This window comes from Peromyscus californicus, unplaced genomic scaffold (assembly GCF_007827085.1).
Source record: "Peromyscus californicus insignis strain IS unplaced genomic scaffold, ASM782708v3 Scaffold_11__1_contigs__length_118956290, whole genome shotgun sequence".
NCBI classification, from domain to species: Eukaryota; Metazoa; Chordata; class Mammalia; order Rodentia; family Cricetidae; genus Peromyscus; species Peromyscus californicus.
In genome coordinates this window covers 103,628,332-103,651,821 of record NW_026294402.1, presented here as the reverse complement: position 1 = coordinate 103,651,821, position 23,490 = coordinate 103,628,332, and the positions used below count along the sequence as shown (strand labels likewise).

Here is a 23,490-nt window from a genome sequence, read left to right as displayed (position 1 = left end):
TTGAAGCGCCTGTTGTCCAACTTCTTAAGCTGTGTGGGACCGTGGGAAAACCTATGCCAATTGTATTTTTTGTACAAGGGTGGTAGAGACCCAGCCAGCATAAACCACAGTGACCTAAGTAAGTATAACTGGTTTTGGTGATTGCAAGGTGCTAAACTGGGACACTCTAGACAAAGCCAAGCCATTGTGAAGCTTCAATGCAATCTACAGAGTGGGTACAGGGACTGGGAGGTCACAACACATGAAGCTTCTGCAGATGGGGAGGGAGTATGCATGCTTAGAAAGAATGACAGCATCACTGTATACAATAAACAAAAAGGTCTGTATTAGAACATTTACACTCAGGGAAGAAAGAGGTATCTGCATCATCAAATGTGGAATGTTGAAGAAATAGTTAAAATAAATAAAAGACTCTGAGCACGGCTGGGGCTGGCTCAGGCTGGGGTGGGGGGGGGGGCACAGAGGCCACCGTCTATCAGCTCCAGGCTGCAGAGGCCACCACCTGGCCATACTGGCCTCCTCCCCGACAGCACAGCTGTAGGGGGGGACACAGAGAGTCTCTCAGGTACTGGAATAGCTAGCAAGCTCACTCCCCACTCTCCTCACTTATCTCTGTGACAATGTCTATCAGGCTCTGGAGCCCAAAGATATAGCCAGCATCCTGGCCCTCATGTACCACACTGTCCTCGCCATACAGCCTGCAGGTGGTATGTGCGAAGTCGATCATGCGCACATCAACTGAGCTGGCACCAATGGGTTTGTAGGCATAGGCACCGGCAGACTCATCAGCTGACTCTTCAGAAAGGTCTTCCAAGTCCTCAGCATCTGAGTCCAGGGTCACTTCTGGCCACTCTTTACCATCGTAAATGACCAGTAGGGAACTTGAATAGAAGCGGTAGGATTCCTGTCGTTCCAACACAGCCTTGAGCTCAGTTAGCTTCTTGAGAACAGGGCCCAGGAGCTCACGGCGAAGGTACCGCCCATTGTGGAAGAACTGGAAAAGTGCCTCCTTGAAGCCCTGCACCGAAAGCTTCCGCCCATGGTACTTGTTCATGAACATGAGCTGCCCAGTGCCTGCCTGGTACACCTGTGGGAGAGATCAGCAAGTCAGGGTCAAAAGGCATTTCAAGACTTCGACACTGAGTGAATGAGGGTGATATGACTGATGAGATCTTGTACCTGAGTACATCAGTCACACAGGAGGGCCTGTCTTTGCTCGGCACCCACCCAGAATATGCCCTGTCACCTAGGTTCAGTCACTGTATTCAAGGCCCCTATTCTGCAACTAGATCTCAACAGAGATGGCTTAACTTTGCATTCTAGTATATGGACACATACATATGGACTCAGCCAGCCAGACTAGTCTCAGAGGGCTCAACTAGGAATACATACTTTCTTTTTTAACCAGAAAGCAATAGACTCAGGTAAGACCAAATCTAGATTTAAAAAGAAAAAAAACAAACTGTGTGTATGTGTGTCTATGCTGGAGATCAAATCCAGGGCCTTGTGTATGCAAGGCAAACACTCTACCATTGAGCTGTATCTTTTTTTTTTTTTTTTTTTTTTCGAGACAGGGTTTCTCTGAGTAGCTTTGCGCCTTTCCTGGAACTCACTTGGTAGACCAGGCTGGCCTCGAACTCAAAGAGATCCGCCTGGCTCTGCCTCCCGAGTGCTGGGATTAAAGGCGTGCGCCACCACCGCCCGGCGAGCTGTATCTTAAGTTCACTCAAATCTGCTTTGTTTTTGGTACTGGGTACTAAACCCACAGCCTCGTATGTGTTAGGTGCACATTCTACCAGCTGAGATGTATCCCTACCGAATCTGTTTGTTGTTACTTTAAATAAATCAGAATGGATGTATTTATTAAAGGAAAGTAGAAAAAACTGAGTAGGAGGAGTTTTAAATTTCCAAAGGAGAACTCTTTGGAACTCTTCAGAGCATTTCAGAGTTCTACGCCACAGTGAAGTGACAGCCATTGGATACCCTAATAGCCCTTGTTTAGTATGAGCACTCTCCTCACCTGCATGCCACACACACGCACACCAATGACTGCAGATGTGCTCTGCTGACACTTTCGGATCTGGTTGGCTGCTTTCTCCTCCGAAGCATCATCGCCATGCTGGCGTGTGCCCATCTTGAGGTCCAGGACACAAGGCACCTCGTAGCGGGAAGTTAGGTTCTCCAGTAAGATAAATTCTGAGTAGTTAAGGACAATACCCCAGAAGGAAGTGTCTGCACATAATGACAAAAGATGCCTAAGCTCACAGACACTCCATTCATTAGCTATACTCTCTTCCACAGAGGGAGGTCAGAGCTGAGGAGAGATCTCAGGGGTACCCTTGACTTGCCAGGGAACTACCATAAATAACAATAGCCAGTGTCTAGACTCTACACATAGGGCCCCCAGCCAGAGACACATATACCAAGTCTGTGCATCTCTGTGTGCCTGTACTGGACTGTGCATGTGAGTACACACCAAAAGAGGGTGACACAGATTCCCAGAGCTGGGAGTTACAAGTGGTAATGAGCCACCTGAGCTGGATGCTGGGAATTCAATTAGTGGTCTGTGAGCTTTTAATCACTGAGCCATCTTTCTAGCTCAGGTTTTACTTTTTCTTTTTTTCCAAGACAGGGTTTCCCTGTGTAACAGTCCTGGCTGTCCTGGAACTCACTTTGTAGACCAGGCTGGCCTCGAACTCTCCCAAGTGCTGGGATTAAAGGCGTGTGCTACCACTACCCGGCTAGGTTTTACCTTTTTTTTTTTTTCTTCCCCTCAGAGCTGAGGACCGAAGGGCCTTACACTTGCTAGGCAACCCTAACCCCTAGGTTTTACATTTTTTAATACAATACTTTATCAAAATATCAAATCATATCAAAATATACAGCATGTTATGACCTAGGGAAAAGATGGTCAAGGCTGGGAAAAAGGCTCGTTTGTCATGCAATTCTCATGAGCTATGTGTGGCCCCCAGAACCCCTGTGAAAACTGATCTGGCTGCATATGTCTACAACCCACCATTCCTAAGGTGGGAGGTGGGGTGATGACAGAACAACTTCCCGAAGTTCTAGGACTGAAGAGCCTGGGGAAGAGACAGAGACGTGCTAATGAGCACTGCCTCAAATACGGTAGAAGGTGAGGACACCCGAGGACGCTCTCCAGTCCTCACATGCGTGCCCGGCATATGCTTACCCTCATACACAAACAAGTACACATACCATACACAAAGATATCTTTAAAAGAAGAGGTTTGGTTACAATAAATTTCAATGTTTAATAAAACATAGCCACACTAATTCACTTATACTAACATCTATGGATGTTGCTACAGTGGCAGAATTGTGACAATAGATTGTATGGCCCACAAAACCTGAAATATTCACTATGTAGTCCTTTACTCACTTCTGGAGTACTAGGACAGCCAGGGATACATAGAGAAATGGTTTCAAAACAAACAAAAAGGTTTAAGCTAACATCCAGGACAAGAAATATACATGGTCATCTCCTAGACTATCTTTTCCAAATCAGAAAGGAAGACAACAATTAAAACTCGGGCTATTTAGGTTATCAGTCAAGAGAACAGCTGTAGGGCGTGGAGATCTGGCTCAGTGAGAAAGCGCTTGCCTAGAATTCACAAGGCCCTGGGCTTGATCCCTGGTACCACAAAGCCTAAAACATCCTTCAACTGATGAAAATACATCCAATATGCTTAACTCATGCATTCAAGATGATGCTAAAATCACACTATGATGGACACCTCTGGAGGATTAGGATCCACTTATTCATTATTCCAAACATCTAGTAAATAAAGCAAAATGAGCATTTAATATCTTTCCAACTGCACCTCAAGATTAGTCTTTGTAAAATTCCAGCTAATGACTAACAAAATTAGGAAATCATCTAATGAAAAAGGTGGCCCTAAAACAATGATGACTGAGAAATAAAGCTAAATACCATGTTTCCCAATGGACAATACCATTTCTCAAGGATTTGTGCTCGTAGCCCCTGGAGAACGGAACCTGCATCTGATCAAGCCTTTAGATCCAATTATCAACTTACTGGAAAGAGAGGAGAGGGTCATATGAAAAAGATACCAAAGGGATGTACTAAGTAAAATCCAGATCACGGGAAACTCCATGTTCTTTCTAGTGTGCACATGCATGTATTAGTGCAGAAGAAATCCAGATATTGGTACCTTGCTCTATCACTTCCCAAACCTATTTTGAGACAGGTTTCTTCACTGAACCTGAAGTTTACCATCTGGCTAGACCAGCTGACCAGCAAGTTCCAGAGGTCTTCCTGTCTCTGTCCTACATCAATGGGGTTACAGACCGAAGCTGTCATGCTTAGATCTTCTGTGGGTATTGGGATTCAAACCCTGGTCTTCATGCTTGCAGAACAAGTCCTATCTAAACCAGAGACATCTCCCTAGCGCTGATCCTTATTTATTTGTTCTGACAAGAAATCTCCCAAGAAGAAAAAAAAAACAAAATGGGAGTAATATTTTAAAAGTCCCAAACACTTCGATACAAAGTTATACATGACCTTTATACAGACCTTCCCTCAAACAGACCAACAATAAAAACACATTTAGTGAGACAATTCGGAAAATAAGAACATGAAATAGATATTTTCTTTTTTCTGTTTGTTTTTTGTAGACAGAGTTTCTCTGTATAGCTCTGGCTGTCCTGGAACTTACTCTGTAGACCAGGCTGGCCTCAAACTTAGAGATCTACCTGCCTCTGTCTCCCAAGTGCTGGGATTAAAGGTGTGGGCTACCAAATCCAGCGAAACAGGATTTTATAGACAAGAATTATTGTCTATTTTTGAGAAGTACAATGGTATTGTTTTAAAACACCCTTATCTTTTTTTTTTTTTTTTTTTTTTGGAGCTGAGGATCGAACCCAGGGCCTTGTGCTCGCTAGGCAAGCGCTCTACCACTGAGCTAAATCCCCAACCCCAAAACATCCTTATCTTAAAAAATATTTTGTGGGGGCTGGAGAGATGGCTCAGTGGTTAAGAGCACCGACTGCTTTTCCAGAGGTCCTGAGTTCAATTCCCAGCAACCACATGGTGGCTCACAATCACCTGTAATGAGATCTGGTGCCCTTTTCTGGCCTGTGTACACAATAAATAAATAAATCTTTTAAAAAGTATTTTGTGGATGTATGCAGATGTTCCTGCATGCACATGTGGAGAGAAGCTGACCCTGTTGTCCTTCTCAATCACTTGCCACATTTTTTCTGTCTGAGACAGGGTACTTTAACGACTCAGCTAGAGTGGCTGGTTAATGAGCTCCAGGGATCCTCCTGTTTCTCCCTCCCACTGCTGGGATCACAGGTGTGTGCAGCTGTTGTTACGCGGATGCTGGGAATCAAACTGGTCCTTGTGCTAAAGGATTTTTTCCTTTTATGGATACATGATAAGATATAAACAGATTAAATGATGTATCTCAGACTTGTTTCAGAATCAAAATCAGGGAAAAACACAAAACTGTTTAAACAAGGATAGGTGACCTAAATTAACTCAGTGGTAAGGAGGTTTGTTTAGCCTGCACAAGGCCCAGTACCTAAAAAGAAAAGAGAAGTCAGTTGCCACCTTCTCCAGGGCTTGGTCTGGTAACTGTAGCCCTTACTCATCCAGGAAGCTTCTCTTTGAAAACTACAACCTATCAAAATGCAGAGTTGTGGAGCCCAGTCCCTGGATACATTTACAAACAACTCCTGCCCCTCGGTCTCAGGGAACACTGCAGATGAGGAAGAGCTTAAGAGCCTGAGGATCAGGGATTTCGGTGTGAGATTGTCTCCCAGGAGTATGAGAAGCCACACCCATAAAGTCTCACCAACATGACTGTCAAACGTGAGCTCAACAAGGACAACAACCCTGGACATATTAAAGTGGACAAGGGAAAGCCCACAAGGCCTCAATGCTCCACAAAGAACTACAGGCAACTAAGGAAAGCTGAGAGTGGGAGAAAGTCTTCCCCAGGGAAGAGCACACCAATTGGTTGTCCAATACCAAATGGTTAGCCCTGAAAACATACATATAGCAGGTTATATTTAGAAATATATATATTATATATATATATATATTATACATATATGCAAAAAAAACAGGCCATGAATTTGAAAGAGAGCAAGGAGGGGTATATGAGAGGGTTTGGAGGGAGGAAAGGGAAGGGGGAAATGATGTAATAATCTCAAAAAATAATTAAAAAAATGTCAGTTGTGGGGCACTGGGTACATGCAGATAGTTATGACAGGACACTGACTCAAGTAGGTTAATGTCCAATTCTGAGCAACAAGTACTTAGAAATTTCATTTTTAAAGGTTAAAAAAAACTCTCAGGAATTTCAATCCATAAGATTTAAAAAAAAAAAAAAGAGAGACCTGGGGGTGGGCAGTGAGGTGGTTCAGTGGGTGACCCATGTGAGGGAGAGAACAGACTCCTTCCTGCAAACTGTTCCCCGACCTCTAGACACACTGTGTATGTCCCCAACCTTGGCCAAATCTAACCCTGGGTTGGATTCCCAGAACTGCAAAAAACAAACAAACAATCTAAGGCCAGTGAATGACAGTTTAGTGGAAAGACAAAAAGGACCTGGTACTTTCCTTGTGCACAGTTTTGTATGACAGAGGGGAACCAGATTCCAGTACTAGTCCCCATCATTCTCCTCAGCTGGTGCAGGTTAAAATCTGTGAGACATTCTGCAGGAGTCTGAAAACAGGGCCACACTCTTGGCCACCTAGGCTAAACAAGACAGCTTCTTCATGAGGCTCTCAGAGACCCGTTGTTCTCACTGAACTCTGAGACCGGGTTCTATTCGTAAGGGAGTAGATAGTCACCCAGTTATCACACAGGGTTTGTGTGATTAGGCACAACTCTAATAATGGAAATTAGCCATTCTAATACAAAACCAAACAAGGCCCATTAGATGGCTCTGTGAGTTCAATCTTCAGAACCTGCTTGGTGGAAGGAGAGAAATGACAACTCCTGCAAGTTGTCATCTGACCTCACATATGCTGTGGTACGTTTGCGCGCGCTTTTTGCACGCGCACGCGAACACACACACACACACACACACACCCCAAAAGAGAACACTTCAGGCAGGTGTAGTGGCAGACACCAGTAATCCCAGTGATCAGAAGAGTCTTCTAGTCCAGCTGGGCTCTACAGAGACCCTGCTATCATAAACCAACCAAGTCCCCAAGCTACCTTGTCAGGCCCTCCTTCCAAGGCAGAAAAGCCTGACGACAAAGGATACTGTACTGGTTTCGATGCTTTGCGTTCTCCTTCATTCTCTGTAACTGTTGTTGATGACACTTCATGCTCCAAGGGTTGTAGTGTTTAAGCTGGGAACTTATATTTCCCTTTTTTTCTACACTGTAGTATAAGACTTCAGATTTCTTTAGCCACTCAAATTCTTCTTCTAACTTATGACTGTAAAGAAATAAAAATTCAATAAATCATAATGTATTATCAAAATTAAATATGAATAATGAAGCAGTTTTCTAGAGTGATGAATATTTATTTGATGTCATTACAGTATATATAGTCTACTCATACTCATTAAATATTTAAATTGGTGCATTTTATCATGTAGCTACTTGTAGAAAGTTGATTAAAAATTTTAAAAGGGAGCAGCCCACCACTATTTTCTATAGCAAGATGTAACCATGGCCTTTTCTCCCCAACTTATGAGGCAGGCAGTCTTCATTCCCCCTTTCCAGGCAACATGACTCCTGGCCTCTGGTACACAGGGTCTCCTGATTCCAGAGACCGGGGGAAAGAGAAACTGTATTGGAATCAGTTAATCTACTTAACCACATTACACATACTTCACATTTTTATTTTATACTTTTATAAGTCCTGCCCACATGGGTCCTCCCTTTTGCAGAGACTAATTGATCATTTTAGCCCCCACCATTGGCAAAGCCTGAGGTGAAGCAATGGCTCCAGTCTGCCTGTGGCCAGGGACAAAGCAATTGTGGAAGGAATGAGTCAATCTTTTTAATAGCTGCCACTTCAGCTGTTTATGCAAAATGGCATGATCTAACCCAGAGCCAATCAGAGACAGCAGACATGTGGAACCAGCGGCAAGTCACCGACAGGTTCACTATGAGTTCTTGGCTTCAAGGCACCAGACTCTAACCAAGCCCCAACACTTGCACTCAGTTTTTACCCACCTCTTTATCTTTTCCTCTTTCCGGTGCTGGCGCACCCAATCCTTGGGACTCTTTTCTGTTTCTATGACATGATGTTTTTTGTTTGTCCATCTTAGCAGCTTACTTTTTGGTTCACAGTCTGAATTGTCTACAATGTCCACAGTGCCATGGTCCCCCTTTAATGGATATGCTATTAAACACAAGTTCCTGTCTTCATCTTCTTCAAAGCGCACTGACACCACACCTGAAAGGGGGTGAGGAGCAGAAGGGACTTTTATTTCCACAGAAAAAAGCATTCTAGATAACATGATTGTAACATTGTTTTGTTTCTTACCCTGTTCCTTAGTCTCTATGTTGCCAGAGGCCCCAAACTCATCTGCAAACCTAACAAATATCAAAACAGCTAGAAAAAAGTGACACCATACAAGACAAGCAATTAGGGAGCAAACATGGCCGAGAGACTTCCTCTCTAATGCACTCAACAAGGGAAGGCAGGGCCAAAGAATTACAAGACACATTTTTCCATCATTGAAAATGTTTATTAATTTTTATGTAACTCTTCTAATCCTCAGAGAGACACAAAAACATTGCTCTATGTATCTTATGAGAATTTTTATGCCCTAAACAGAAACTCCGACAGCCTGGAGGCTTGCTTTAAAGCAGAGCCTGAGTGCAGGGAACACAGGTGTGCCTCCAGGTGGAAGCACCAAAGGGTGGGGAAGACTGGGTAAGCAAAGCAAAGGAAAGCAGCAAACAAACCACACAGCACAGACACCCTGGCCAAGGCTTCTCTAGCACCCTACATGGGTGGGTGAGCCAAGCCTTTGCCCTTCTTAGTTATGCTTTTATTGGTTTTTGTAGTTCTGTGTCACAAAAGAACAAAATGAACACAGCAGATGAGGGGCGGGAACACAGACACATGGTAGCCTTGAAAGCAGCTCTCCCCTTTGAGTCTCTAGGACCTGCCATGTGTAATTAGACAGTCTCTGAGGAAGGGGCTGCCAGGTGGGAGCATTTCAGCAGTGCCGACGAGCGCCTTACAGCCGACTGGCTGAACACCTCCTAGGCCTCTCTGCCCCACGATCACTCAATCTGCTCAGTCCTTGCTGCCCGCCCGCTTGCTTGCTGCAGGGAAATGCGTGCTCAGAGAGAGATGACACTTCTGAGGTGGCCCCCAGCTCTGGGCGCAGAGGAGCGGGAGGGGGGTGTCAGGGGACCACACTTCCCTGTGGGCATAAGGAAGGACCAAAGGGATAAAAACGGGGCAGGGGTGGCCAGCTAACAAGGGAACTTTGGCTTTGTCCTGGAAAAAATAACAGAAAAGGACCAAGTGAGGGTCCCCAACTCCCCCAGTCCCACCACATGCATTTCCAAGTAGAGAGAATTAACCCAGTCTGTCCTGTCTTTAAAGAACAATGTTTTAATTGTCCCAAGAGAATCTAAGTTGTTATAGCCTTTTTTATACCTGGTAATACACATTTAAAATTAATTTCTTAATAAGTTCTCTTCTGATTTACAAAAGGTTCCCCCTCCTCCCCAGGAAAGACCACACCATGCTGGTGGTTGACGTTCCCTTGAAATGTATCAGTATAAAAAGAGAGAAAAAAGTCACTACACGTGAATCAAAGGGTTGCCTTCACACAGCAATTCTGGGGACATTCCGAAATAGCAAAGGACTTGAGCTAATCAGCACAATCCTCCCACTCCTGCATTCCATCTGACTCAACCCTGTTCCCAGCCTACCTAATCACCAGGGCTTCTGGTTTCCTGGAGGACAAAAAGCAGGCAGCAAGAACTCTGGGTAAAATCCTCCTAAAGTCTTCAGAACTGTCCCCACATGGGGACTATGGGTTACCTTGAGCAAGAGACACCTGAACATAAAAAACAACTATACTTCCACCAAAAATAAACTCAAAGCAAATCCAGAAAACAAAACAATTGAGCAATCTTACCAGGGCTTGAAAACTGAGGGTGTGAGGTGCTGGGCTGAGGGCCAGGAAGAGGAGGAGAAGGGAAACAAAAGGGTAAATGGGAGGGAGGGAGGGCTCCCAGGACTGCTGCCAGGGCCTTCCACTGCCACAGTCCCTTGCATCTCACCAGCCTGGCCACCCCTCTGGCAGCTGGGGGCTCACCTTTGTACTGGGGAGTGAATTTGCGCATCTCAGCTGGGAGGGTCTCGTAGAACTGATGCTCCCTCGGAACCAGAGGTTTGCACAGGGTTGTCTCGTTGAATCGGAGAACGCACGAGTGCCCCCCAACCTGGTGGACAAAGGGCTCCAGCAGGACGCCCTTGGTGCGGGGCTCCACGTCCATGGTCCTGAAGGCTGGGCTCATCCTCTGGACACAGGCAGCAGGGAGAAAGGGGAGGCAGCGGGGTCCAGCGGCCAGCGCGTCCTCCGTTTACTGTCTGTCCTTACGTCTGTCTGTCTGCTCTCTGCTCGTAGGTCTGTACAGGCCAGGATACTCTGGCGGAAGCAAACACAGTGATGACATGAGGTTTAGAAGTAGCCTGGGAACCGCCTTTCAGTCAGGAAGACAAACAGCAGGCGCTCACACAGGGCTCCGCCCACACTGCCTACCCCTGCCCCGCCTCTTTCCAGAAGAGACAAACATTGGAGGGGGGGGGGGGGAGTAGGGGCGGGGCAGATACTGACAATCAAAGACTGGGCTCCAGGGGCCCCTAAACCGCCAAACCTGGCCACCACAGCATTAGAAAATCACTACAGCAGGCAAAACACAAAGCCACGATGGCGTAAAAGCAGTTTCCAACGGAGTATTCACATAAAACCTTACCATTTTCTAATTAAGGTTGTCACACTTAAAGGTAAGTGGTGCCTAAGTTACTCTGCTAATTATATTTTTATAAAATGGATTTAAATACAGGGAAAACCGACTTACGCATTGTTTAATAAGATCTATTCCTTCAAGGTGTCCACAAACATTGCCCCTTGCTGAAAGCCAAAGCCAAGCCCCATTAACCTTATTAGCAATGGAGCTCTGAACCCGCTTTAATGATTAACGTCTGTATCTAAAAACAACTGATTGAAGCTGGCTAACTCCATTTAAAAAGATACACGGTGTTCTAGGTCACCAACTATTTTTATCAGTTCTATCCTGATCACCAAAAGCTGAGGCACACCTTTAAACTCAAGTTGTGCTCACTCCTGGAGCAGTTGGGTCTCTCATCCACCACACAGCCTGGTCCTCAGATCTGATTGGGCACCCACAGCCACCAACCGGGATCCTATCAGCAGGCACACACCGTGTGTACTCAGTTAACTGTTTGAGGGCGGGTCAAGCTGGTTCTGTTTCCCAACTGTAACTTACAGGTGCAGGCATCCTCACCTGGCTCTACTACACCACCTTTCAGTGACTGCTGGGGCCCTTACTGGTAGAGAACTTGTTTCCAGGACTTCCCCAGGAAATGGGAGTGAAGAGGAAAAGCCTGCTGTAGGTGTGCACACTGTTCTTCACCATGGTTAAGACAACTACTATGATGCAGGCTTGCTAGTGGACTTCTTACTTGGCCCTCACCATACTTTCTATGAGACAGACACTACCCTCTTACAAATGAATGTGGGGAGGTTAGGAAACATCTGAGCTAGCGTCCAGACAGAGAGCCACAGCTCCCAGTGCAGCCTAGACTGCTACTGGCAGACGTTCCAACACAACTGCCTCTGGGACCTAAGGTCTCAGGTACTCCTGCCAGTACCTGTATTTCCACTATTCACAGAGACATTAGCTTGTCTCATGAGAGTGCTCTCATCCAAAATTTATATTTCTACATGAGTATCATCTTTCTGGAGAGGTTAAGTTGGTGTCGATGTTTTCTCTTTTCTGTTGTTTGCTGGTGTTCATTTCTTCCTTTCAGAGAGAGCCTACCTGTGGACTCAACAATGACAAATCCATAAGCTTTCCTACATGTAAACAGAGACCCAAGGGCCCTGATCTCTCACCTGACATTACCTTCTTTCTTATCACCACCACAGGCCCCTCAGGACATATATCCTGAGAAAGGTCCCAAAATTACACAGGCAATGGGACTTAAGAATGCACAAATTCTCTGACACAATTTGAGCTTGCTACAGCAACAAAGTCTAACCCCTGCCACTGTTCTCTTCCCCATGAGGCAAGCTGTTATAGGCTCAAAGAAAAAGAATGCATTCATTCTAGCATTCCAGCAGCGTCTTTTCAAACGATGGGGCTCTGCTATGCTTCAGCACTCCAGTTCTTTCTGTTTCTTTTTTTTGTTTGTGGGGTGGTGGTGGTGGTGGTAAGGTTTCTCTGTGTATAGCCCTGGCTGTCCTCGAACTCGCTCTGTAGGCCAGATTGGCCTTGAACTCAGACATCTACCTGCCTCTACCACCCATCTCTAAAAGACTTCCTGAGAAAGCAACACTTAAGGAAAGCTAATGACTCATAGTCAGCCTGCCAGTACCACGTGGGTCAGGACCATACTTATTAAACAGAGTACAACATGCTCCCCAATGCCCAGGCCTTGGAAACAAAATCCAAAGTCTTTGTCAAGATACAAAACTACCTTTGCTCTGAGAGCAATGCTAGGCAGCAGGCAGGCCCCACAAGTTGGGAAGCTGGAGCAGAAGGACTGCCACACATTCAAGACCAGTCTGAACCAAACAGAGTTTCAAGTCCCTTGAAACCTTTTTTTTTTCCAAAAAAGAGATGGCTCAACACTGGCTGCAGAAGCCCAACACACAAGTCTAATGACCCAAGTTTGTACCAAGAAGCCATCTAACGGTGGGAGGAGAGAACATACTCCACAGATGAACTCCATATCTGTGCCCATACAAATTTGTATCACGCACACTAATAATAATAGTTTTTAAAGAGCCCCCTAAAAGGACTTGAGTAGTAACTTAGTCAAGCTGAGCACTTGAGTACAATTTCCCAGAATCCACAACCTACAAAAACAATGGTCATGGTGAATCATGCTTGTAATCCCAGTGCTGGGGAAACTGAGACAAGGATGATTCTTGGGCTCATTGGCCAGACAGCCTAGCCTTATCAATGTGTTCTAGGACCAGAGGCCCTGCCGTGAAAAACCAATGTGGACAATTCCTGAGGAATAACACCTGGAGACTGACCTGCACCTGGACACACATATGCACTGATACAAACACACATGCAGACATGTTTTACACACACACACACACACACAGACTGCATACTACTCCTTAAATACATTTAACTAAGAAGACTATCTTTTCAGATTTCTCTCATCTACCCCTCCAATGAAAAATTTAAAATGGTTCCACAGCATTTCTGTGCAGTGTGGTCTATGGTGTGGACAGAGACTGAAAGTCCCAGCAAGACTCTCTAACTCCTCCTAGGTCTAAGCCGCTTTGCCACACTCCCTTTTCATCTAACTTTTTTTTTTTTTTTTTTTTTTTTTGAGACAGCGTCTCACTGTATAGCCCTGGCTGTCCTGAAACTCGCTCTATAGACCAGGCTGGCTTTGAACTCACAGAGATCCGAGTGCCTCTGCTTCCCAAGTGCTGGGTTTAAAGGTGTATGCCACCATGCCTGCATTCACCTTGAAGTTCATACACAGCGATGCTCCCAGGAAAATCATCACCTTGGGTAGAGGTAGGAAAAATAAGGCTCAATCTTGCCTGAGCCAAATCTGATGACAGAGAAAACTCCCAACTGTGAGGGGGAACTTGAAAACTGATTAGATGGTAGTACGCAATGGCTTGGGGAGAGACTCCAATCCTTGGTTCCCTTCTTCCTGTGGGGATCATTTTCTAATCTGTAAAATGAGGCTTTGAGTAAACCTCGGTTTCTCCAGTTGTAACCAAACAAGAGACTAGTAATGAGTAGCTTTTTTTTTTTTTTTTTTTGGATAAAACATTCAACATAATTGTTCTGCAATTCTTCTGCTCCGATTATGTTTAACTTTGCAACACGAATTTAAGAATGATGACATTGTGCACCAGGTCTCACATTTAGAAGTAGTAAAAAGGTGCTTCTGTTTTAAGTATCCTTATACTTCCCCCAAGCATTACAAAGCCCATCAACTTTCTCCCTAGACACCTCAGAAGAAAAGCCCCCAAACACCTCTCTCTGCTCCATGTGCAGTTTGAGTAGGATGTTAATAATTTTTTTTTCCTAATAAAGCACAGTCTTGCTATATAACCTAAAGTTTCAGCAATATTCCTGCCCCAGACTCTGAAATGCTGTGTGATTACAGACATGTGCCACTGTGGCCAGCTGTCAGTAATTTATAAACCTTCAAAGACTAAGGTTCATTTTTTTTCAGGAGCCCTGGATTAGCAATGGTTGCTGTGACGCTCTTGCAATCTAGAGACCAAGAAGACCTACAAAACAAAACCCTGGCTTCAGACTTAGCGGCTGGTTTAGCTTTTCACGCTGGCTCACAGCTTCCATGAAACTACAGCAAGTAAAAGCAGACTATGACCCATCCTAGCACAGGCTACACAATGCTCCCCACAGCCGCCTCAAGATCAATTAACTATCAGTGTAAGGATCGGGGGAGGAGCCAGTGCCTTAACCTTCTTAATGGTTTTTGTTTGTTTTCTTCCCTAGTGCTGCAAGCTAAACACCTGTGACTAACCCCCCCCCCCCCCCCCCCCCTTAGCTCACTAGGCCAGAATTCACCTAATGAGACAACAAATGGGATCCACAGGAGCCACTTACTGGGCCTCAGGAAAAGCCCCAGGGTCAGGGAGTCACCAGGGACTGTGTAAGGAACCACAGCCTCATGGCACAAAACAACCCTTTCCACTGAAATCTCCACCTTGGGCCCTGAGGGCAACAGCTAACATCCGCTCAGCACATCTCACAAGCAGGGCCAGCACTGAAACTCCTACAGTGCTGGAGTACAAAGCTACCCAAACCACAGTGACAAAGTAGACGACCAGTCACGACAGGCCAAAGAGGAGGCCGGGGTGGACCGAGGCCCCACAGACTTTTAGGGTTGATAGTGTTTTACACTGTGGCTTGAAGTGCATGTGACTGGGATAAAGATGCCAAGAACTCATCAAATCATGGCCTTAAAACTGCCCCACTCTGAGCATCTTCAGTCATACACCAAGGGCCGCCTGGTTACTATCTTGGTTTTGTTTGAGACAGCCTAACTACACAGCCCAGCCTGGTTTTGAACTCAACCCCAGACTCCCAAGTACTAGGATTACAGTCATGTGGATAACGCCTGGTTCAATCTCTTTTCTTTCCTTCCTTCCTTAATTGTTCCCTCCCTTCTTTTTCTCTTTTTCAGACAGAATTTGCCTTGTAGTTCAGGCTGGACCTATCTCTGAGCCCCAATCATTTTCCTTAAATTTTTTTTAAAATTCCATTGATTCACTAATTCATCTATTCATTCATTACGTGCATGTGGGCACAGTACAGGGTGTGTGTGGAGGTCAGAGGACACTTTTGGGAGTCAGTGTTTTCCTTCCAGTAAGTGCTGAGCTCCAGGTACTGAGCTCAGGTTGGCAGGACTGGCAGCAAGTGCCTTTACCACTGGGCCATTTCACCTGCCCTCCTTTCTCTTTTTCAGATTGGTGTGTTTGTCAAGATGTTGCCCAGGCTAGCTCGGAACTCACAATCCTCCAGAGTACCTTAGCCAGGATCAGAAATACATGCCACCACATCCAGCTTTCAACTCATTATGCAAGGGTCATACATTTTGATTCTCCTTGTCACTACTTCCATGGTCCCATCTGAGACTTGAGAGAACGTGAGTGAGCACAGTCCTACTATGCTGCCCATGATGGTCTCAAAGTGGGATCAAGTGATCTAAGGTCCCTGAGCCACTCTATTTAAAGTGCCACACTGTCTCAGCCACACTCAACTGACTGACACACACCCTGCTTTATTTTCTCTTCCCTGACACAAATACACAAAAAGAAAATAAATCCTTAATAAATAAAAAATAGCTGGGCAGTTCGGTCATATGCCTTTAATCCCAGCACTCAGGAAGCAGAGGCAGGCGGACCTCTGTGAGTTCAAGGTCAGCCCGATCTACAAAGCAAGTTCCAGGACAGCCAGAGCTGTTACAGAGAAATCTTGTCTCAAAAAACCAAAACTAAATAAACAATATTAAGAGCCAAGCAGTGGTGGTGCACACTTTTAAAAAAATTAATTTGTATTTCGTGCACATTCATTTTTTTGCCTTCATGTATGTCTGTGTAAAGGTGCATCTAAACAAATGGGCACCAGAGTGGAGACTGGCAGGCATATAATTAGATTAATCTAAGGTGAACATAGCTGCAGTCTTAGCAAAACCATCTGTGTAAGATGCAAGGCCGGGGCAGAGAAGGATTTAGGTGGTGGGCAGTGCAGGGGCACACGCCTGTAGTCCCGGCACTCAAAAGGCCGACCGACGATCTCTTAAATTAGACTCCATCTCAAAAAATAAATGCTGGGTGTGGTGGTGCATGGCAGGCAGATCTTTCTAAGTTCATCCTGCCTGGTCTCACAGCAAGCTCTAGGCCAGCCATGGTGACACGGTGAGACCCTGTTTCAAAAAAAACAAAAACAAAAGTTCTTTGTTCACCTATGTTAGAAAACTATTGTCTCTAGCAACTTACTTTGAAAAATAAAATAAAAAATTAAAACTTAAAATGTGAGTAGGAAGGACAGTTAGAGAAAACATTGTTAGCTATTGTTCATTTTATACTGTAAAACAGTCTCTATTACTCTCATAAAAGAAACAGGGAAGGGTGATGAAATAGTTGTGCATTTCCCAAGGGAGCCGAGACAAGTGCCTGCAGCCCATGAGGCATCACGTTTTTTGTGTGTGCAACTCGAGTTTGGAAAGGCTATTGGCCCCAAAGCAGCCCCAGCTAGAAGAGCAATACAAAGCTCAAGACAAGGACTGGTACTCTGGGCTAGTACAAATGGAGGGGTCTAAGATAGAGTGAAAAGGCCTAAGTACCATAGGGTCAGCAGTGGAAAGGGAGAGTTCGCTCATAAAGCCTGCCCTATGAGATCCAGCCCGGAACCAACTGCACACATTCCTGTCCATGAAATGAAGATGCCAGGGTTCTGCTTTCTGGTCCGTAACACATTTTATTCCATTAAAACACAAGTTTTATTCAGCAATTTCTTTTCTTCCTTTCTTTGTCCCTTTGTCTCTGAGACAGATTCTTGTTATATAACACAGGCTGGCCCTGAACTCAAGGCAATCCTTCCGCCTCAGCCTCCCAAGTGCTGAGATTATGGGACTGTTATCACCACATCTGGCTTTAGATCATTTTTAAATGAGTGGTAAGATTAATGGATACATAAACACTAAATATTTTCTTTCATTTGATCAATTGTGAATTTCTATTCTAAGTATTAAAAAAGAACCCAAAGTGAGCCGAGCGGTAGTGGCGTACGTCTTTAATCCCAGCACTCGGGAGGCAGAGCCAGGTGGATCTCAGTGGTCCTCTGACCTCCCTGAGTCCTTCCTTCCTCCCTCCCTCCCTCACACATACACACACCATGCACATACACAATAATAATATATTTTAAAGGTCTTAAAGATGGAGGTCTCCCTACACTGCCTAGGCTGTGCTTGAACTTTCAGTTCTCTCTGGGATTGCAGGTCTGCAACCCTGCCGGCCAGAGTTCATCTCTCAATGCACCTTGGCGGTTCTTTCCCAATGTCTTCACAGAGAGGATTAATAAGAGCGACTTTAAATCCAGCTACTCACCACAGCCGAAAGGTCTCAATCACAAGGAATGATCAACAAACGCCAGAAATTCTACCACAGATGCTTCAATAAACAAATCACAAGAAAAACAGAACAAGCACATATAAACTGAATCGACTAAGAGCCACCTCAGTCACCAGGGCAGTGGTGGCACACCCTTGATCCGAGCACTCGGGGCAGAGGCAGGCAGATCTCTGTGAGTTTGAGGTCAGTCTGGTCTAGAGCAAGTTCCAGGACAGCCATAGCTACACAGAGAAACCCTGTTTCGGGGGGGAAAAAAGGGCCACCTCATCAGAATGCTATGAGCAGATCTTGAATCCTGATTTTAACATATCAACTAGTAAAAACGTCAGATGGGTATATGAATTTTAGAACTTTAAAAAATAAAGAATTACAAGTTTTTAAGCAGAGTAATGGTACTGTAGATTACATGGCTAGCCCTCCCCCAAACCCTGTTTTGAGACATTGTAGCACAGGCTGCCTAGAATTTGTAATCCTCCTGTATCAGCTTTTTGAGTGTTGGGATTCACTCATATCCAGCACTTTTTGTCTTCAGAGATACGCACTAAAATATGTATAAGTGCTGGGCGGTGGTGGCGCACACCTTTAATCCCAGCACTCAGGAGGCAGAGGCAGGCAGATCTCTGTGAGTTCGAGGCCAATCTGGTCTACAGAGTGAGATTCAGGAAAGGTGTAAAGTTACACAGAGAAACCCTGTCTTGAAAAACCAAAAAAAAAAAAAAAAAATGTATAAGCAAAATAACATTTCTGGGGGCTAAAGTATCACAGCAAAACAAGAAACAACAAAAACATTTCTGGATATGTGTCCTTCAAAATCCAGCTTTCTTCTACTTTTCCTCCTTCCTTAAAGAGAAAGGCAAGGGGCTGGAGAGACGGCTTAGTGGTAAGCACACTGGCTACTCTTCCAGAGGTTCTGAGTTCAGTGTCCAGCACCCACACAGCAGCTTACAGCAGTTTATAACTGTAGTCCCATGAGATCTCATGCCCTCGTCTGGTGCACATACATGCAGACAAAACACCCAAACACCCAAATTTTAAAAGAAAGAAAGAAAAAAGCCAGGCTCACAGTTGTAATCTCAGTACTTGGGAGGCAGAGGTTAGGCAAATCTCTTGAGTTCAAGGCCAGCCTGTCTGGTCTACAGAGTGAGTTCCAGGACAGGAAACACACAGAAGAAATAAGGCAAACTGACTGTAAGTGGCTCATGGGTATACCCTCAGCATCTGATTAAGCATCTAGAGGTTCAGGCAGGAGGATTACCATAAATTCTAGGCCAACCTAGGTTATTATGTGAGGCCTTTGTTTTTTTTTTTTTTTTGGTTTTTCAAGACAGGGTTTCTCTGTGTAGCTTTGCACCTTTCCTGGAACTCGCTTTGCAGACCAGGCTGGCCTCGAACTTACAAAGATCCTACTGCCTCTGCCTCCCGATTGCTGGGATTAAAGGCATGCGTCACCACAGCCCGGCGAGGCCTTCTTAAAAACCAAATAAATGAATAGTTAAGTAAATAAAATGCAATGTGAGACACCAAGAGGTGTGTGGATACAACACGTAAGGATCAGTTACCTGCGTTTTGGTTTGGAGTAGTTTTTGGTTTTGGTTTTTGAGACTGGTCTCTCAAAGTAGGCCTGAGTAGTTTAGTCTTGGAACTTGTGGCAACCTACTGCCTCAGCCTCCCAGTGACAGGAGGACAGGTGTGAGCCACAATTAGCTGAAATCAGCTGACTGCTGGAAGCTGGTGATGAATGACAGATTAAAGCCACATACATTATCTCTGCAAATGATGTTTTTCTTCAAACTTTTTAATGAATTCTCAATTCAATTTTTTGGGAAAAGGACATTTACTTACCAACACGATATACTTCATAACATACACTACTTGTTATTTTTATTACACAAAAAGACAAAATATAATTTTAAAAATAAAAATATGCTTCAAAATGTAATCATGCTAAAGTAATTTTCTGATTATTTTCTACCATAAAAAAATATGGCCAATTTGTAAGATAATCATCCCATGACAAATAAATTTCCCTTGCCCGAGGTGGGGGCAAATGCCTCTAATTCTGGTACACAGAAGGCAAGGGCATCTATGAGTTCAAGGCCAGCCTGATCTACAGAGTGAGTTCCAGGACAGCCAGGTATACATAAAGAGACCCTATCTCAAATCAACAAAAAAACAAAACAACTCTTCCCTTAAAGGGAAAATTCTTCCCCAGTGCATCCTCTTTATGAGCCAACAATGGAAAATTTTCACCTTAACAAGCTGGCCCTAGGAAGGCTCCAGCCCATCCTTGTTGCCTAGATACCAGTGACATCTCTAGGGCTCACAGAAGTCCTTGACCCTCTCTGTAAAGGAGACTAAGTTTCATCAGTCAGCAATTATGTCCCCTGGCACATTCCAATGTTCAGATACTTGGTTGTATAGACCAAAACCTGTCTCCTAGCAAACTCCAAAGCACAAAAGAAGTCTATTATATATAAGAAACTGGTTTCTACAATTATAAGAACAGGTCTAATCCTACTTATGCACTTGAATTTTACAGAATGCAGGTAAACCTGTCAGAATAAGTCAACAGTTCAATCAACTTGATCTCAAAAAAAAAAAAAAAAAAAAAAAAATTAAGGGGGCAATCAAATGATCTGTTCACGTCAAATATAAGTATTCATTTTATATTTCTATCTGTGACAGCGGCTGAAATTAAAACAACAAACCCCTGCAATTATACACTCTCCATGGCAACAACTTAGTAAATAAGCATCTTCCTTCTCTTAAAATGTCAACCCGGGAAAAATGCAAATACAACAAACATTTTAAATACTCAACAAAACTGCTGTAAACAAGGTCCTCTAGTCTGCAACATTTTTAATATGTTTCAAAACTTTCAGTATTTTTTCCTTTGGAGTATTTTTATTTTGATAAACATGTATTCTTTGACAATGTCAAACATGTATACGAGGTATTTTGATCCTACTCACTCCCTGGCCCCTCTCGTTCTCCTCCCACTTCCTCCAGATCCCTTCAGTACTTTTTCTCAAAACTATTCGAAATTATTTTGTCCTTGCTCTACGCACACTTTGCTAACAAAATATTTATTTACAAGCGATGACTAGCTCTATTTCCTTTGGCATGTAAGATCACTAGATTTCACTAGTTCCTACATTTTTCACTCATTCCTCTGCTAGTAACAGCTTTCTTGATATTTGAGGGAAATTAAAATCCTAAAATGAAACAAGTCATTAAGAAGGATGTGGAAGACAGCTGCAGTCTTGTTATCAAATGTGAAAGAAGTAACTATCCCACTGGCGATAGAAACATCAGTATTAAAAAAGGCATCTTCTGATCCGGTTTAATGTTTAAAAAAAAAAGACAGGAAGGTTGGACGCGCAGATCTCCCCGCCCCCCAATCAAAGGCGAGGTGACTGGCTGACGTTCATTACCCAAAATGGCTGCACGTCTGCGGGCCCAGGTAACAGTACCTGACGATCAGGGCTGACCCCCTCATCCAAAGACAGAGACCCCATCCGCAATGACCTGGGAGGTCGTGGCCAGGGGACCTTGAAACAAGAGACCCTGGCCACCGGAAGACCCAGGGAGAGCGCTTCAAACACAGAGAAAGACGCTGTCGTCGCCCCCTACCCCCCAATCCCAGCGGACCCTCTCCAAAGCGGGGGAAGATTCCGCCCTCCTCTCGTGGGGAGCCCTGGCCTCCCCGAGGACCAGAAGACATGTTGCCCCCCGTAAGTAGGGGAATTTTTACTCCACAAAAAAGAGCGAGACCGCTCCACAATGACAGCTAGAGAACCCCTCCGCCAAATAATCTGGAAAGCTCCCGAGTGATCAGGAAGCCTGTCCGCTAACAGCACCGAAAACCTCCCTAAAACCCCCGAGGCGACCGGGCCACGGGCCCGGCAGGGCGGGCGTTACCTGCGGCCACAGCCCAGTCCCGCGACGCTTCCGTCCTATTGTTTCTCTCCCACCAAAATGGCTGCGGCGGCGCTCAGCCCCGCCCCCCGAGCCTCGCTCCCGGCGCCCCTCACGATTGGCTCGCACCCGAAGCCGCGCAAGCGGACTGGGCAGCCTGAAAGACTCTGTTGCTAGGGCGCCAGGATTCGCTTCGGGGGCTTCCGGAATGGGCGGGGGGAGGGGGAAGTGAAGGCAGGAGGCGGAGCGTTGTCCTGGCGAGGAGGCTGGCCAGCCGGTCTGTGGCGCAGTTGAAGTAACTGATGGGCTGCGTGCCAATGGGTCGATTGCAGGATGCCTAGGATACGGATAGATGAACAGGCAGTCCTGGTTTGCCCTGCACTGGGAAGCCTCCGAGGATACAGGAATGTCAAGGCCAGTCAGTATTCATTCTGTGACCAGCTGCAAAGCTGGTCACCCTGGCAGATGGATGGACAAAACTGCATGTGAATAGTCGCTGAGTTAAAGGGATAGCTATACAGAGCGGACAGAAGAATGACTACAGACGACGGACAAATAAAAGGCTATGTAGAGGGCCAGTGAGAAGGCTCGGGAAGTTGAAGGCAGTGAGATGAGTACAATCTTTGGGACTCAGGAGAGAACCAACTCCCCGAAGGTGGTTTTCTGACCTCTGCAAGAGCATTGTGACAGGCGCTCTCTCTCTCTCTCTCTCTCTCTCTCTCTCTGTCTCTCTCCACACACACACACACACACACACACACACACACACACACACACACACACACACTAATAATTTTTAAAAATCGTTATTTGACAGGTGAACAGATGAGTGGACAGGTAGACAAAATGAAAGCCATAAGGTGGCAGAAAAAAGGAGTGGATTGAAAGTCCTCTCTAAACTGGTGGGTCTGAAGACAGGTCTACCAACCTCCAAAGCATAGAACGTACGTAAGACTCCTTTGTCCTGGGGCCTGGGTTATTCCGGAGGGCTCTGGCCTCAGCGAATGTCAGTGTAGCTAGGAAAAGCAAGGGATGTGATGGGTACCACAGACAGTGGGACGAACCTCCTACTTGCCCACTAGCCTTTCTGTAAAGGAGGTCAGTGTTGCAACCCTGCATCCTGGGCATTTGCAAAGGTGTGACTCACACGGTTTTTAAACTCAAGTGTTTCTTAAGTATCTATACTCTGCAGGAAATACAGTAAAGGGAAATATATATTTTTTAAATCCCTGCTGTCTTAGAGATGGACTTAGAGAGATTTCCTATCATCAACAGATTCTTCTTGGAACCTCCTTTCGTAGGCTGTCAAGGCTCTATGCTCACCAGGTTTCCTCTGATATACATTTTTACATTTTTCCATCTGTCTGTACCTACTTACCCACACTCATGGTTTTGCTTTTAAAATACGGTTTGATTTGAGTAGGGGTCCCGCTCTGTAGCTGGCCTCATAATTACAGCAATCTTGCTGCCACAACCTCCACGTGCTGGGATTTATAGGTACAAAGCAACAGACCTAGTTTTCAGGCTCATGGCTTTAAATGCCAACTTCATGTTTATCAACCCCAAAAGTGTTTACCCAGGTGAGACTCTTCCTGATTCAACATCCAGCTGTTGACAGACAACCTGAGTCTGGCTTTGTGGCCCTTCCCTGTTTTGGTTGTTATTGTCTTACCCTCATCCATTGTGCCAGGAAGTTGTCTATC

At 45.1% G+C, this 23,490-nt stretch overlaps 1 protein-coding gene and 1 non-coding gene across 3 annotated transcripts; both read right to left on the bottom strand.

Moving 5' to 3' along the window:
* Window positions 1-303: 303 nt before the first annotated feature.
* On the bottom strand, window positions 304-21,918 carry Ip6k2 (inositol hexakisphosphate kinase 2). Of its 2 annotated transcripts, XM_052721331.1 has the most exons (6): window positions 21,791-21,917; window positions 10,295-10,627; window positions 8,184-8,406; window positions 7,262-7,437; window positions 2,021-2,196; window positions 304-1,087 (listed from the first exon to the last, which is right to left on the bottom strand). In XM_052721331.1, the coding sequence occupies exons 2-6, from the start codon at window positions 10,494-10,496 to the stop codon at window positions 587-589; spliced, it is 1,278 nt and encodes a 425-aa protein (XP_052577291.1). In that variant the 5' UTR covers window positions 10,497-10,627; window positions 21,791-21,917; the 3' UTR covers window positions 304-586. The 2 variants fall into 2 exon arrangements, with proteins under 2 accessions (XP_052577291.1, XP_052577297.1); XM_052721337.1 differs by lacking the exons at window positions 304-1,087; window positions 2,021-2,196; window positions 7,262-7,437; window positions 8,184-8,406 and adding an exon at window positions 8,933-9,465 and having other exon boundaries at window positions 21,791-21,918.
* Trnaa-agc (transfer RNA alanine (anticodon AGC)) lies at window positions 4,881-4,961 on the bottom strand. The gene has a single exon. It is a non-coding gene; the product is annotated as a tRNA-Ala (tRNA).
* Window positions 21,919-23,490: the final 1,572 nt, after the last annotated feature.